General features: G+C 55.0%; 4 protein-coding genes across 4 annotated transcripts; all 4 read right to left on the bottom strand.

The window, feature by feature from the left end:
• Nucleotides 1-1,090: 1,090 nt before the first annotated feature.
• Nucleotides 1,091-1,564, bottom strand: N657DRAFT_481901 (uncharacterized protein). The gene has a single exon (XM_062787575.1). It carries the CDS (start codon nucleotides 1,435-1,437, stop codon nucleotides 1,156-1,158), a length of 282 nt encoding a protein of 93 aa, XP_062646612.1. The 5' UTR covers nucleotides 1,438-1,564; the 3' UTR covers nucleotides 1,091-1,155.
• A 334-nt stretch (nucleotides 1,565-1,898) lies between these two features.
• N657DRAFT_620967 (V0/A0 complex, 116-kDa subunit of ATPase) lies at nucleotides 1,899-4,975 on the bottom strand. The gene is made up of 5 exons (XM_062790607.1): nucleotides 4,731-4,975; nucleotides 4,581-4,659; nucleotides 2,484-4,520; nucleotides 2,189-2,409; nucleotides 1,899-2,135 (listed from the first exon to the last, which is right to left on the bottom strand). The coding sequence occupies exons 1-5, from the start codon at nucleotides 4,857-4,859 to the stop codon at nucleotides 2,004-2,006; spliced, it is 2,598 nt and encodes an 865-aa protein (XP_062646611.1). The 5' UTR covers nucleotides 4,860-4,975; the 3' UTR covers nucleotides 1,899-2,003.
• A 2,287-nt stretch (nucleotides 4,976-7,262) lies between these two features.
• N657DRAFT_681802 (uncharacterized protein) lies at nucleotides 7,263-9,228 on the bottom strand (the record flags this gene model as incomplete). The annotated part of the gene is made up of 2 exons (XM_062796428.1): nucleotides 7,263-8,644; nucleotides 8,700-9,228. 2 exons carry the CDS (start codon nucleotides 9,226-9,228, stop codon nucleotides 7,263-7,265), a joined length of 1,911 nt encoding a protein of 636 aa, XP_062646610.1.
• Nucleotides 9,229-12,686: 3,458 nt separating this feature from the next.
• Nucleotides 12,687-15,403, bottom strand: N657DRAFT_656905 (uncharacterized protein; the record flags this gene model as incomplete). Its single annotated transcript, XM_062794751.1, has 3 exons — nucleotides 12,687-12,742; nucleotides 13,038-14,206; nucleotides 14,268-15,403. 3 exons carry the CDS (start codon nucleotides 15,401-15,403, stop codon nucleotides 12,687-12,689), a joined length of 2,361 nt encoding a protein of 786 aa, XP_062646609.1.
• Nucleotides 15,404-15,774: the final 371 nt, after the last annotated feature.

Here is a 15,774-nt window from a genome sequence, read left to right as displayed (position 1 = left end):
TTCGTGGTTGTCATTAACTCATTCACGATGCATGACTGGCGTCAGTATGGTCGGTCGAGGCGCATCGTCAAAAATGCCTGGCGACCTCTTGTTGGGTCTCTACATGCTGCAGATCTGTATCCAGTCTGGCATGTTGGTGACAAGAAACAAGGCGGTGCGCTCTGCCGTTATGTTGCAGGCGGGTCACACATAATAATATGGATGTTGCTGTCATCTTCAAGTTACAGATATGCAGGATAGTAGCTAGAGTGACTGAAACGGAGGCTTCCAGGTCGTGAGGCTTATGTATCTGGCGTCTTGTCTTGACATCCAACCCAACATGCTGAAACAGAAGCTTGCTACATTCATGCGCCGTGTGTTTGCGGCGTTGCACATTAGGAGGGTATCTCTGCACGCTTGGCGGCTATTTTAAGCTCTGGTTCCTGGGGTTGTGGCTCAGCGGTGGCAAGATCTGAGGATGAGATGAGTGCGCTCCGTAGCATGCCATTGATGTTGAATTCAGGATTATGTACCCTAGAGGACATTATGTATGGTGCGGGTGGTGGTGTTTCTTCCCCTGAATCTCCTCCTTCACCCTTACAACTGGCTAACGACCACAACAGAGACAGCCCCCAGCACAGAATGGCTCGGACCTCAGAAATTGTGAAGCAGTCACAGCAGGAGCATGGTCACAATCAACGGTTCAGTCCACTCAGACAAATTGAAAATTGACGACAAGCTGAGCTCGCTGTGTCCAAACATAATGGTGGTTCCTGGCTTCATTGAAGCTTAGGCCCCGAGCCAAGCCTCAGGTTACACAGCATGCAAGCCACGGGCCGGTCGAGAGAAGGGGCAGCGGGCGCCGAAATTCTGGAAAGGGGCGTAGAGTAACGGGGTGCCCGTATTATGAACGATGCCGGGGCGTGGCTATCTTGACCAATATCCCTCCTCAGAAAATGCATGGCTGGGGCAAAGCCGTCCTCCTCCCATACAGTCACTCACTACATAACCATCGTCCTCGTAATCGGTACTGGTGCTTGAACTAATATCTGATAATCATAGTATCCATATCTTGAGTCTTGCCCTTCAAGAGAAGTCTCGCCGTGACACATCTCCCACGGAGGCGGGTGAACTGTTCAATATTCGCTGACATCTAATGCTAAAATCTCCAGACATTCAGCCGTAAATCCCTCCCCAACACCTCCACGTCCTATCAGGCAGACGCAACAACATCCGGGAATTAGGGACTCGGGGAGATTCTTGAACTCCAAGGAGAAGCGGAAAGAGTCCTGCAAAACACCACACCGAAACCCCCGTCCTCAACCCGCTCTTCATCTGCCTGGGTGGTAACGTTAGTTTGAGGGACAAAGCTGAACGTAAAAAAGCCTTCCGTCCTCCGGACTGTTCAGAACATCCACTGATACCAGCCCGTGCGGTATTTAGGTGCATCCGATGCATCCCACGCCACGGACCACATCCGGTAAACCACCATCACCACCCCCGTCAAGAACGGGCTATCCGTCTCTCCTTTGCCCCTTCATTTCAACCCTAACACAATCACATATTCTTCACCGAGCCAAACCAGCTCATCTTCCCCCTTCCCCTTCCACCCCGCCTCCACCACGCGGCCTCTTACCTCCCTCGACCCTGCAGAGTCCCCCCTCTCAGCTCAAGATAAGAGACTCGCGGATGTTAGAAGAACCTTTTTCCTAATGCGCCCACCTAAACCCTCCAGCCTAACGGCTGGTGACCAGGGAATCAATAGGTTGTTGACCAAGGCCGACACCGGAGACCAGCAGCAGTATCTCCCGCTGTTCTGTTCTGCGCAAGCGATGGCAGAAACACGACGGAGCACCTTCCCACACCACGCGTGTACTGTAGTTACTCTCCTCTCGTTGGGAAGGGCCGTAGCCGATGGCAGGGAGGAAAGCACATTATAAATCCGCCATTGATCTAGTGTAATTCACATGCAAACTAATACTACAGCTCAACCACCACTCAACCAAACATGTTCTACATCCAATTCACCCCAAGTACTCCTTCAATTCCTCCGACTCTTCCAACAGCTGCTTAAACGAAAACGGCGCAAACGGCCACCCGCCAAACTCGGCAAACTTGGAAAATGACTCGACCCACGCCAGACGCAACGAGTGAAGCTGTTCATGATTAGTCATAAGGTAGCAAGCTAGGCTGAAAAGGGAGAACTCACCATAGCCGAGACACCCTCCATGACAATCAGGATAACACAACTCAAGAAGAAAAACGCGGCAAAGGTGACGACCATAAAGATGGCGCCGCCGATACCCGTCATCTTCAGGGCGGGCCCCATGGTCATGGACCAGAGGACGGCCGAGAGCTGCTGGTGAGCGAGCGAGAGCGCCCAGAGACGGAGGTACGATGCCGTGTGCGAGACACAGTTGAGGCAGAATTCTACACACAGTTCCCCGTTAGCCAAGTGCACGCTGGGCATTTATATATCGAAAAAGAAGGAGGAAAATACGCACCAATGGTATGAATGACCTGATGAATCATGACCTCACCAAACTCAAATTCCCCCCCATGCCCACCATGGCCATGCCCTTCACCCTCATCATGATCATCGTCGTCCAAACCCTGCGCGATCATGGAAACGCCCTCTCCACTTTGCCGCCCATTCCCCTGGTGCTCATCCTCGTCATCGTCCAGGGCACTAGTCGCCGAACGCTCCCCTATCCCGCGGTAGCCTTTGGCGCGGGCGCGGTTGTGCTCCCAGCGCAGCCAGAACGGCTTGAGGAACAAGAGCACTGGCACCTGAATGACGGCGAGGAGTAGCAGCAGGATCTGGACCTGCTTCTGGCCCGGATACAGCTGCTCGTCGATGAAGCCCGGCTGAAGGAACATGTAGATGAGCATGTTGAGCAGCCCCGGGGGTTGCCGGCCGGTGCCGAACCAATCAACGGTCCACTTGTAGATGATGCAGATGACGAGATAGCCAAAGATGGACTGGAAGAAAATCATGCCGGGGACAAAGTTGCCCCAGATGTCGACGGGCCGCTTGAAGTGGCGCGCGTTGATGTACGAGAAGCAGAGCGAGTACGTCATGTGGGCCCAGCCGAGGATGATGCTCATCTTCATCTTGTAGCTGTTGGTAAAGAGTAGGTCGTTCTCAGTGCCGTGCCACCGCCAGTCCAGGCCGAACGGGTAGCGGTAGTTGGCGTCTCGGATCCTCGCGGTGAGCGTCTGGCCCGGGCGGTAGTCGGGTGGCACCTCCCACTCCCACGAGCTCTTGAACAGTGTCATGGACATGGAGAAGATGTCGTTGTAGATAAGACCTGTGAAGATGGAGAAGACGGCCATGACCAGGGCGATGTACCGGCCGTAGTACACCATGGCGAAGAGCTCGAAGGTGACCTTCTTCAGCGGCTTCTCCCAGTAAATCATGGCCAGGGCGGCAGAGAGCATGATGAGGGCATGGCCGAGATCGCCGAACATGACGGCGAACAGGAAGGGGAACGTGACGAATACGGGAATGGCGGGGTTGACTTCCTGGTACGTAGCGGTGCCGTAGGCGTTGACAATGGTCTGGAACGCCTCGGTGAACTTATTCGTCTTGAGGTACGTCGGCGGTGTCTTGTTGGTTCGGATCTCGTTGATGATCGACGGCACCGAAAGACCAGCTCGGTTGGTGACATCCTGCAGCGTCGACCGGATGAGCGGGAGATCATGTTTGGGAATCCAGGCCTCGGCAATGAGAGTGCGGCGGGCGCGGTCGTAGGAGAACAGGTTGAGCGTGTTGAAGACGGCCTTCTCCTTGCTGATAAGGACCATCCAGGCCGAAAGCGAGCGCGAGATCTGGGTGAGCTCTGCCTCGAGCGTCTGCTGCGTGTTGCCGAGGACGCTCTGGACATCGTTGAGCCGGGCGTTGACCTCGTGCACCTGGTCTCTCCGCAACTCGCTGTTCTCGTCAACATTGTATACATCGGCACCCATGGACTCGGAGATCTTCCGAATCTTGGCCAAAATTTCCTTGCCGTGGGCGAATATAACAAAGACATTCTTCTGGACGGGCTCGTTGTTGGCGGGGTCGACGAGCGGCTCAGGGATCTCGGCCTGGTTCATATACAGGTTGCCGCGTAGCGTCCGCCACAAGATGCGCTCAAAGGCCGCAACACGGTCTCGGGCAATCACACCGGCAACAAAGCCAATGTTCATGCCGGAGAAGGACCGCTCAACTTCCGGGGCCGAAATGTGGTGTTCGACGTCCTGCAGCAGCGGGGCGTCGTCGTTGTCGGTCGAGGCGCGGATCTCGTCGACGTTGCCGTGGGCGCGGTCAAAAAAGCCACCGGCCTCCCGCAGCACCCAGCGCCACTCGGTCAGCTCGACCTCGCGCTTCTTCAGCGTCTCGTAGCTCTCGTTCAGGGAGGACACGCGCTGCTCCAGGCTCTGACTGCGCTCGGCGAGCTCGTCGATCTCGGTTGTTGTTGGCGGGGCGAGCGTGTCGACGTCCAGGTCGAGCTTGCGGAGAGGGATGCCGGCCTTCTCCATCTGGGCGTGGAAGTAGCCTGCCAGGATCCGGAGTCAGCAGTCAGCGGTTTTGCGGGGAATGCTGTACGACGACATACGGAGCTGACGCTCGACATTGTCGAGGCGGCGGATATCCTGGGTGAATGCTCTTTGGAATGCGCTAAGGTCGCCGTTGAGCTGGTAAGACGGCAGCCGCGTCAGCAGACATGCAAGCAAAGGGGAGGGGTGCAAGAAGCGGAGTTGCGCACATCTCGGAACTGGACTAGGCCAAGCTCGCCGAGGGCATTGACGACTTCGCGGCCGATTTCGTTGGAAATGTACAGTTGCACCATGCTCATGTCCGCCGAGCGGAACGGCGTGTCCCGTGCCGGAGCCATCGCAGCAGTTAGGCGGGGCGATGACCGCGGCGCTGGTACGAGTTGTGCGAGTCTTGATGAATGGTTGATGTTGGAGGTGTTCACCAACCAACCAACCTGTTCTGGGTGGCGTTTGGAGGTCTGGGCTCACTGCCAGTGTATGGATCCGTACTATGCCCTGATGAGCCGCGCGGCGGCAAAGCTTCGGCAGATTCCAACGACCATTTCATAAACAAGGATCCTTCACTTCCGAACAAGCCATCTGGGTCCTCTGAAAATGAGCCAAAAAAATTGATATTTTCCCGTATGCGACTCATGGAGGCTTTCCTTTGGTTAAGTCTCTTTCTTTGGTGAGTACAACAAAGCAATTTACATGGTTTGCTGCCCTGTCGGGTACTGCTCGTGTTCTGGACTCGATGCCCGCCTACATCTACCTATGCTAGTCATAGCCTCGTTCAGCATTCGGTGTTCCTCATCACCATATTCTCACTACTCCCTCCCGCCGAGCCTGCGCCTCTGAGATCGGGTCAAGAACCTGTGTCTTGAGCACCAGGAAGCGATCCTCGGCGACTCTCTCCCCAGATGATGAGCTTCAACTCGAGGGGCAAGTCCGCCCAGGATGCCATGTTTGTGGTTGATCGGTGCCGAGGATGAAGATTTATGAGGGGAGGGGAGAGTGTGATCCCGGCAGGAAGAACTGAAAATCAGGATTAGGATTCATGGTATAGCCGACTTGGAGTACCAGATCGTCGCAGAACATCTGGTGGTGTGCAAAGAAATAAAAGTTCTAGAACCAGAGTAACAACATAAGGTAAGAAATCTAGAGGAAATGGGGGTTCAAACGCATTTCTCAAAGGAAAATGTTTCTTCCTTCTAGTTATCACTGAACTCTCGCTCTAGACGTCTTTCATCCTAAGTTTCTTCCTTCGAGCTGAGTCTCATTTTTTGCGGCCTTTCTCTTCGAATTAAGGACGGACCGTTCCGGAAACAGGGATCACCCAGAAGCCGACCGGATACTTGGGAAACCGCGTCAGAAACATTGCCCCAGAATCGCTAAATGAGATACTCAAGAAGTACGTTACCATATCGTTTCTATATAGCCCTCTGTATCAAAGCACCCTCACGCCGATCTCACCAACTGATGAGGAGGCATACAAATCTGCAACGACTACTCAATAGAATGACCTCCCATCCACCCCAGAAATCTATCCCCGAGTCGAGTTTGTTTTACTAAGCAGGGACTCAAGTCACTCGGTGTACGTTGCCTTCTAGTCAACTACCCAATTCCTATCTTTATGTGGTACAACTCTGGATCAGGGAAGAAAGGTAGAATGTACAAATGTTTTTGGCTCGGGAACTTCGATGGTTTCTGTGATCAGGGGTGACTTCTTGAAACTCAGGCTGTAGGGCACGAGCCTCCATACTTTTCAGCGCACCTGATACAGGACATCAATGTCCATCCAACTACGGATGTGCTGATTATCTCCCAAAGTTATGTACAATACATCAGCTTTAAGAACGTCCTACCCTTGCTCTGTCAATCTGCCGATTCAAACCACCGACACATATTTTTGAAGCTGGGTGGTTTTCTCATATAATCTGGATCTCACGCACTGAATAATCCTCTGCGGAAGAGTCATCAGGGAGATAGATCATGGCTTTTGTCAGGTCAACTGATACGCGAGACCCTGGATTCCTGAATCATCACCCCGCGCCCTCATGCATGCCGCTGCGGGGACCCCAGATAGGCAGCGGGAGCACCCTCCGGGCAGGCCCTGCTTCACTGGGGATTTAGCAGTCGACGTGGGGGTGATTCCGTAATCCGGACAGCTAAACCCTCACCTCTTATCTCTGTCCCGATCTGCAATGCGCGATATAAGTGTCACGCGAGCCTCCAATTTAAGCCCTCCTCACCTCGCAATTCACGAAGGTGTCATGTGTTTACCACATTGCTTGAATGGGAGTAACCTCAGAAATCTAATACAACATTCTGAGCGGGCTCTTATTTTCTCTTCAAAGCAGCAGTACAATAATCAAACAGCTCAACTTTCTCAGTCCTCGCTCGCCTGCCATGCCGAAGACAAACAGCCTCTTTTTGCCCTCCTTATTTCACACCACTTTTTCTGAATGGTCTGCCATCCCATAATCATAATAAGCCCTGTTTTCAGCACCTTAAACCTCCATGCAAATGTTAAACCGCGCCGAAGATGATTGAGACCGGAAGGGAATAAAAGCCAACCGCTCCAACTCCGACCCCTATGAATCCAGCCTTGATCGAGTCGAGTCGCCCAACAAGAAGAAGCAACCAGACGCCGCCCGCTTCGCTACCATGGTATCGAAAATGGCCCGAAACGAATACGAACAGCGCATCAAGAAAACGCCAGTGACACCAAGACCGAAACCATGGATCCGCAACCCAGATGATCACAACTTCCTCGAGAACATGAAGCTCCCATACATCCCTCCGACCTCAGCCTGTGCAACAGGAATCTTTCTCATTCCCCAGCTCTCGGCGCCCATCTTCCACGCTCGGGCACCATCATCTCTGTTGGCCCCCTTGGGCTTCTGCCTGACTACCCACCCGCGGCTGCCACACTCGGACAGCGCCCACCCGATGCGCTGCAGCGCCGTCGTAGACTTGGCCACGCGGCGGCACACGTCCTCGGCAAGCTCCACCACCTCAAGCGGTTCCGAGAACGGCCTCAGCACCGCGCAGCTGCTGCCGAATAGGTAGACCAGGTCCATCTCGGCGCCCCAGAAATCCGACAGGTCAATGTACCGCAGGGTGTGCGGCACCCAATCGACTTGCATCGCCACGTCGGCGTCCTCGTCAGGGACTAACAGCCGGTTGACGTCCTGCAGCGTGAGCGAGCGGCCGAGGGCGAGTTCCTCGAGGTGTTTGGTTAGCGGGCGGAGCAGGTCGATGTGTGACGACACCATCTTGCTGCCCTTTAGGTTGAGCGACTTGAGCGTCTTGGGAAGGATCGGGAGGAGCTCAGTGATGTTGTCTGCATCGAAAGCCTGGTGGCTTCGGGCGTCCGTTGCCAGGCTCAGGAACTGCAGCCCCTTGGCTGCTGGATGGTTCGCCAGGAAATCGATCACGCCCCTTGCCGACAGCAGCGTGCACTTCGCCAGGTTGAGGTGTGTGATCCTGGCGGTCGGCGGGATCGAGGCCAGTGCATTGTCGGTGAGGCGGGTGCCCGCGACGTCGAGGTGCGTGAGCCTCGGCAGCCGGGAAAGGATGGTTTCAAAAACGGACGATGGCAGCGTCAGGCACTTGTGCAGCGAGAGCCGCTGGATCGTCAACTCCTTGGGCCAGTTGGGCGACAGGATCGACGAAAAGGCCTCCTTGAAGGAGCTCGAGGTGCACCCGCAGAAGTCGACTGCCTTGAGCTGGGGTAGTCCCAGAAATAGTTTTCGCAACACGGCGGCATCCAAGTCCTCGTCGATGTACTCTTGACCTAGGAACTCCTGGAGGTTGGGCGTGAGCTCCAAGCACTGGAGGAGCGTCTCCGACGTCAGGTTGCGTGCCTTGGAGCGCTCGGCGGCCGTCAGGAAGAGTTGTGAGGGGTTGAAGTGGCAAAAGTCGAGTCGTCGTACGATGGTGCCCAAGTTCGGGTGGGCGGCGATGTGGGCGAGAAATTTTTGAAAGATCCGCGAGTGGGGAATCGTGATCCTGCTGTACAGGGTGGTGAGGGTCGCAACATGCAACGTCCTCGACGTCAGCAGCAACGACATCAGATCGATATTGCGTCGGGTGAGGCCATTGGGAGGCACATCAAGAGCAAGGAGGTTGATTATGGACGCTGGGTCCGGGTGTTAGCTGTGGCATCACACAGGCTGTGAGAGGGGACTGCTTACTCAATATCTCTGTGGGAAGTCTCTCGATGGGAGAATCGCCCGGTCGGTTTTGCCCGCGCTTCGTGGGCCGATGTGACGGGGTGCTGAACACCTGATGCAGCACCTGGAGATCACCGAAGCTCTTGCTCGCGAGTTTGCCCTTGACCTGGATACCCTTCCAGCCCTTGAAGCTGTCTGCCGGTGTCCAATAGCCGAGGAGTCTGCTGTTGGGGTGGGTGACGGGAGGCTGGAACTGGGTCTGGATCATATTGAAGGCCCTGGCCGGACGGTTGGGTGTTGCGGGTGGGCTGCTGGTCGAGTCGTCGACGATGGCCTCCTCACTGTCGGCGCCAAAGTAGGACGAGACCTTGGAGCGGGAGAACGTCTGGGGAAGCGTGTTGTCGTGTTCGCGGATGGACGAAAAGGAGGAGCGAGAGACCCGGTCCGGGCTGGAAGGCCGGGAATGCTCGTCGAGCAGCATAGCTTTGTAGTCGGGAGACCGAAGAGATTGTGAAGGGTCTGCTTCGGTTCTTGGCTTGGAGACCGCCATTGTGAAGAGTACCGGGGTAGCTGGCAGTGGATGCGACAGGGGCCTTGGCGTGACCCGGGGAGTTTGCAAGCGCGGTCAGGTGCGCGATGTCGCAGGGAGATGGCGACAGGTTGGTCGGAAGTTAGAAAGGAACACACGGACGACGATGGAGCCGTGTTTGATGCAGAGCCACTCGGCAGGTGCGCTGGCTGGCAGACGCAGGCAAATGGTCTGGTCTCACAACGAGGCGGGAAGATGGCGGAAGGAGGCCGGGGCCTTTCTATTAGTCAAGGAACCAGCGTGTTAGGTAACAAGAAGGTTCGCGACGCAGCGATGCGGGGAAGGCTGCAAGGTGCTGGTAATTCGGATCCGCAATCTTGAATCTGTGTCTCAGGAGCACCGATTCTCAATTACTGGGCCGAGTCGAAGCCAGCGATACGCTGCGTGGTGATGCGCAGTGCAAGTCTTCCAGTTCTTAGAGTCCTCACGGTTTCGGCGCTGCGACGGTGTCTCTCCGCGCTTCGCCGAGAATATGAGTTGATTTCGATGTTTGTCGAGACCACAAAGGTCCCGCGGAAAACAATCAGCCGTTCGAATGTCACGTCGGGATGGTGTCGTCGCACAATGCTGGATGCAAAATAACATGTGGAGGAGTTGTCAAACGTAAAGTTGGGGTGGCGGAATAAATACCTAAGGTATTGTACGTCAGACCCGATGCCGGCTGAGACTCGAGCAACGGGGCGGAGTTCAAAGACGGGAAGGTCCAAATGCACCACTCCGAGCTGGAACAATGTGATTATCTAGCACCGCCTGAGTCACCTGAGGGTTGGATTATGGCCTGACCGTCGAACTTCAAAATGTGCAAACTGGTCGACTCCGGGCGGTGCTGATGCATTGTACAAGTACCGTTCGCTCAATGAGAAGCCTGCTGCAGAAGTGGGAAGTTCCAGACTGTAATTACGCGGTACCCCCAGCAAATGGATGGAGCTTGTCGGGCCGTCGATGTTTGTGGATGTCAAACTCTGCGAGGATATTGGAGCTTAAAATCCTTCGCTTCTTCACAGCTCGTGTTTGCCATCACCTCTGTCTACGTACTTTGAGCGATGCAATCCTGAGGTCGGGTATCGTATTCCTCACTTGGACTGAGTGACAAACAGCCTAACAAAGCAGGAAAACGTAGAATGGCGAGGAGTTGACGGGTTCATCAGAATCACGTTTCAATTGGTCCGGTCTGGCGTTGAAAGATTCTGACGTCCCCTTGCCACCTTCCCAAATACAACGCCGAATTTCCATGACATAGCACGGCAGGCGAGCCCAGACTTGGAGGTTTGAAGTACGTAATGGCTTCAACCACCGAAGCACTATTTCACCAACGTGACCGAGTCGAAATTTCCAGAGGACGCCGACATTTCGCGATTCGAATAATCGCAAGGTTACACTGGAATGTGCAAGACTTCTTCATTTCATTGACACCATACGTGCTGCTCACACCGCGTTTGCCAGGACATGTTATTGGAATTAGGTAAATCTTCCGATTTGGTTGTTTTATGGAGTGACGCTTCTCAAGCTGGCGTTGACGTCGCTTGCAGCGCGCCTTTGAGCCGCGATCGGTTTGTGGTCTATTATCTTAGTTAATAATCACTGAACCTCTGTTCGATCCCTTCTCTGTTCATCACCGTTTCCTTTTCTCTTCTGTGCAGTACGTCCATCGCCTGACTCGAAGATCGGAATAAGGTATGGAACCAGGTCGAGACCTATGTAGAGCTCCTCTCCTGCTAACAAGGAGCTTGGCTGTCGTTGCTGTCCTTCCAGGCTGGCTTGGGACCTCCTGGCCTTCAACAAGTGGACATGTCTCTGATGAGCCGAGACCAGTCTCTTCTTGCAAATCATGTTCACGTGGTGGGCAATCACCTGGGCATTGGCGCCGAGCGGGACGAAGCCAACATGCATCAGGGGCCATGCAAGTCCGGGGAGCCGCTCGCAGCCGTGAGGCGCTAAGTGACCCTTGCCCCTGGTTGACTCTGGTTCCTTGTTCTTGATCTTTTGGTCCTTTTTTGGGATTGCAAATGATCCACAGATCTGGTCAGCGAATCTGGACCAGCTTTCTCATCAGAGGCTTGCGAACCGACAACCTTCCTAGGCCAACTCCAGCCGGCCAGAGCCCATCATCACCTTACTCGATCGTGGCTTGAAATCTTGGAACTTAGCTCGAATAGTCAAGGCAACGTACACGTACACCAACGTTAGTTGTGTACTAGTACGGACGTACACAATGAAGAGGAACTTCTAGTAAATGCCCAGACACCAAATGACCAGCTTCAGGTGCTGAGTACGGATACCTCCACCAACCAGTCGGCGGCCGCGCCTGAAAGGACAACGTTGTACCATGCAGCTCACATGACATCTCTGCGTTTCACTTCAGCAGACGGACGGGGTCCGCCTCGCTGATCGTACCAACAGAGCGTCTTGGGAACAAGGCACAATTAAGCAGTCAAATTGTCCCAATCACCGCCAACCCGACCACTGATGGTCTGCATGCCCCTTGAACATCAAGCCCAGACGGAGCTGCTGTCCTAAGGTACTGTACCATAGACGAGCTCGAGAGTGCGGAGTACAGTCCTATGGTGTCTTAGGTGTAAATGTACAGTACCTTACATCTGGAAGGCCAAGAAACCAAGGTAAAACTGCCTTCGACATCTCAATGCCATTGATGACCACCGGCGCATAGAAAATGACTTGATGGACCATCCTGCCGCAACTCGCTGCATGACTGCAGGGTGAAAGTGCACAAGCAACCAGCTCTCGCTCGCATTTAATCCAGGGCCAGAAACGAGTAACTAACGGAGGCTTGACAGGTCAAAAATTAGTCTCCTTCCGCCCATGTCGGATTGCCAACAACCTCGCATAATAAGCACGCCATTCCTCAGGCCAAGTAGGAATCGTGAGCACTTCGGACTGCCATGAAATCGAGCAAAATAGAGATTATATCCACCCTTTCACTAACCCACCAACAGCCAGGAGCCCAGGGAACCAAATCCCCTTCCCTTCCCCCATAATCCGACCTTCCGTACTCCAGAGACGACCATTTACATGAAAGCCAATCCAATCGAACAAGACAAAGAATCATCCTACAACATTCCCTCCTACAAATCTGCGGATCTGTTTTCGTGACGCGCAATAGCAATGAAACCAGGGAGCGAGGACCGTGAACCTTTTAAAAAACAAGCAAGCGTTTGAAGGCAACGCAAACGCGGCTTGCTGCTCTGCTCTAAGGATACGCACCCACCCAACCGGTCCGAATTTCCTGCGACATATGCCAACAGTTGAGGAAAGACGATAGCTGGGACAACTCCCAAGGGGTATAAAGGTGGAAAATCAGGAAAGGATAACGGGACAGTTGATGAAGAGGAGAGCCGAGAGGGGAGATGCATGAGAGTCAACGTGGACGCAGAGAACGCGCTCTTCACCTGACCTCTAGCCTACCTCCGCTCGCCAATCTTCAACCTCTTTTTGCAGTCTTCGCAGTACCATTTCGCTAACAGAGGGAAAAGTCATGTTAGCAATCGCTCACTGATACCGCAACCAATATTATAGATGAGAGGAAACAAAGGAAACGGTAGTTGGCGGAAAGCCGCTCGAGCAGAGAGTGCAAGATGCTGTGACTCCAACCCCCAACCCCTTCTGCTTCTGCCTCAAGCCAATTTAACCCTGCCCTTACCAAACGGCAGGTGTGACGGAAAAGAGACAGCAAGAGCGTAAACAGACATCTAGTCCTCTCCACCACAAGACGGTATTACTGAGGGTACAAAGACAAGGAAAAAAAGACTTACCATTCCCCTTAGGCGCAACCTTCAACCCAACACACTCCAGATGGAACCACTCCCGCGGACACCCCTCGCCATCACAAGCCACCATCTCGCCGTAGCTGACCTGGTTGCAGTAGCAATACAACTCGTCGCCGACGTCTTGGTCCTCGTCATCTTCTTCATCGTCATCCACTTCTTCTTCCTTTGCTGCTGCTGCTCCTGCCCCGCTAGCCTTAGCCACAGCGTGACCATGACTGTGGCCATGACCTTGTGTGTTGGACTGGGACTGGGAGTGGGAGTCGACCGCGGCGGTCCTGTCCTTGTCTTTCCTGCTCCCGCCTCCTGCACCACTGGCATTACCTCGGATGCTGATGTCACCGCTGGCGACTGGGTCCTTTTCCTTTTCTTTGTCCTTCTCCTTGTCCTTCTCTGCTGCTGCCGCTGCCGCCGCCGCCGCCGCAGCTTGTTGAGCTGCCTGGGTGGCCGTGGCTGAGACAGAGGCGCCCCTTTTGTGGCTTCTCTTCGCCGTGGCGGTGGTGGAGGAGGTGGTAGAGATGCTGGTTGTGGTGGTTGTGCTTGAGGCACCTGCGGCGCTATCCGTGTTGTTCCGGGAAGACCTCGACCGCGAGGGGACTGTGGATGCGGTTGTCGAGGCAGCCTCGGCAAACGTTGCGATGGCCGGAGTAGAGGGTTTGCTGGCGCGGCCACTCTTGGTCCTGACCGAGCTTGCTGGCGTGGGTTGAATGGCGAGGGATGATGATTCCTTCTTTAACGGAACTAAGTCTTCGTATGCTATTGTGGGATTCTCCTTCTTGCTGCCGTTCTGTGCTGGCTCCGCCGCTGGAGGATGCTCGTCGGTCTCTGGCTTCAATGGACTTGGTTTGTTTACGATTGGGACCGTCGTCTCCTTCTGAGCTTTGACGTCTGGGTTTGCCTTCTGGCCATTGCTTGGCTGACCTGGATCAGGCGTGCCTTGCGGGTGCCCGTTAGGCTTGTTCGCGACCGCTGAGGCCGGTCGCTGTCGAGCATTCTCGGCATTCGACTGGGTAGAGTTCTGGCGGGCGCGAGACGAGGCCGATCGAGGGGCAGCAGCGGATGGGGCAGGCGACCCCCTCCCACCTTTGGCGGGATCGGGAAGCGTTCCGATGACGGGCGAAGATGTGACAGACGGGGACATGGCGGCATTGGTCCGGCTGAGAGAATTGGTCAGCCATTCGACTCCAATAGAGCTTGAAATAAACGTAGACAACTTGCCTCTTCTTTGCCTGGTTGCTCGATGTAGGAAGTGCCTTGCGCTTCTTCGTTCCACTCTCAGGAGCTGGTGTCTCCCTTGGACTCGTGGTCCTTTGCTTCGAGGCGTTACTGCCGAAAACCGAACCCATCGCGCGCTCTGTAGGTGTGGATCCATTCGGTTTCGCCTCGACCTTGCGCCGCTTGTTCGCGGAAGCACTCGCTGCAGGAGCGGACGTGATACCGAGGCCAACAGGGCCAGAGTCAGGAAGAGGCTTTCTTGACTTCCCCGCTTGCGTTCTCTTCCCAGTTTCTTGATTCTTGTCGCCATCAGCGTCGGCGACCTGGTTCTTGGAGTTCTTCTTGGCAGCCAAGGCCTGTTTCCGGTCACTGCTACGGGCGGCTGCCTCCTCGGCCAGCGCCTGAGCAGCGGCGGATAGAGTAGCAGCACCTTCACGGCGTGATCTCTCTGCCTGCTTATCATTGGACTTTGCCTGCCTGTTTTCGACGTATGCCCAGTGTGTAGTGCTTCCCCATTTGGCTTCGTCGCTGAACTCGGCTTCGAGGTGCGGCCAGATTTCGTCGATGCGCGACAACTGCTTCTGTAGGGCGTCATTGGCGGTCGCAATGACGTGGTTCTTCTCTTCCAACGATACTAGCATCTCTTGTATCTTCAGTGCGGTGTCGCGGAAAATAGTACGGCGGGGGATGTTGGCGGGATCGAACACACTGGTGGCTGTGCCATCAGAGGCCGGTGCAGCGGGGTTGGCAGAACCGGTGATGCTCATAGGCGCCGATACCGAGGCAGCGTAGCTCGAACCATCGTTTGGCGGTCGCGCAACGTCTGGCACGGGAATGTCGAGAGCGCTGTGGAGGAGCTGGAACAGGGCGGCTTCAGGAGCGAAAATCTTGGCGTCAACCTCCTTGAGGAGCGTAAAGTGACGGACCAGTTCTTTGGGAAGGGCTGTGATAGCGTCGGCAAAGTGCGTGACCCCAGGAAGGATGTTGATGGGCTGCTCCGGAGCAGGGGCGCTCGCCAACGGATTGGCGCGAATGAGGGAGGATGTGCGCGGCGGGTTGGCACGCGTCTGGCGCACCGGCTGCCTGCGACTGGAACTTCCCGCGCCATCAGGCACCGGTGGTGGTTTCGCTGTTTTCATGGTAGACTTGGTCGAAGGAAAGGGTACGCTCAGTGGAACGGCAGTTGTAGGCTAGGAAGTGAAAGAGAGCGGGCCAGAAAGGCGGAGGGGAGACAGACGAGGGCTAGGTTCGCTCGTGGGAGTCGGCTGGGTCTGTGGCCGAGGCCGGAAAAATGCTTTTGCGCAGCAATTCAAATCTAGAGATTGTCAAGAATGTACTCATATGCGGAAGCATACCGAGAAGCTGGGGACGCGTGGAACCACCATCCGACAGACTACTGCTGTGTTTTTAGCTCAGGGCAGAAGAAAAGGGCGACTCTCGACGTACGGGTTTCAAGCGACCATCGAGCCAACACCGCCGACCAGCTGCTTTCTGCCGGCTGTGGGAGCAT

This window comes from Parathielavia appendiculata (assembly GCF_033297405.1).
Source record: "Parathielavia appendiculata strain CBS 731.68 unplaced genomic scaffold N657scaffold_8, whole genome shotgun sequence".
Taxonomy (NCBI): domain Eukaryota; kingdom Fungi; phylum Ascomycota; class Sordariomycetes; order Sordariales; family Chaetomiaceae; genus Parathielavia; species Parathielavia appendiculata.
This window is presented reverse-complemented; position numbering and strand designations above follow the sequence as displayed.

Bases quoted from the DNA above. Each gene is read 5' to 3' on its own strand.
- N657DRAFT_481901 (XM_062787575.1), bottom strand. From the start codon at position 1,437: ATGCATCGGATGCACCTAAATACCGCACGGGCTGGTATCAGTGGATGT.
- N657DRAFT_620967 (XM_062790607.1), bottom strand. From the start codon at position 4,859: ATGGCTCCGGCACGGGACACGCCGTTCCGCTCGGCGGACATGAGCATG. The intron at 2,410-2,483 runs GTGCGTATTTTC...AACTGTGTGTAG, and splicing joins TCAGGTCATTCATACCATTG to AATTCTGCCTCAACTGTGTC. The intron at 2,136-2,188 runs GTGAGTTCTCCC...AATCATGAACAG, and splicing joins TGGAGGGTGTCTCGGCTATG to CTTCACTCGTTGCGTCTGGC.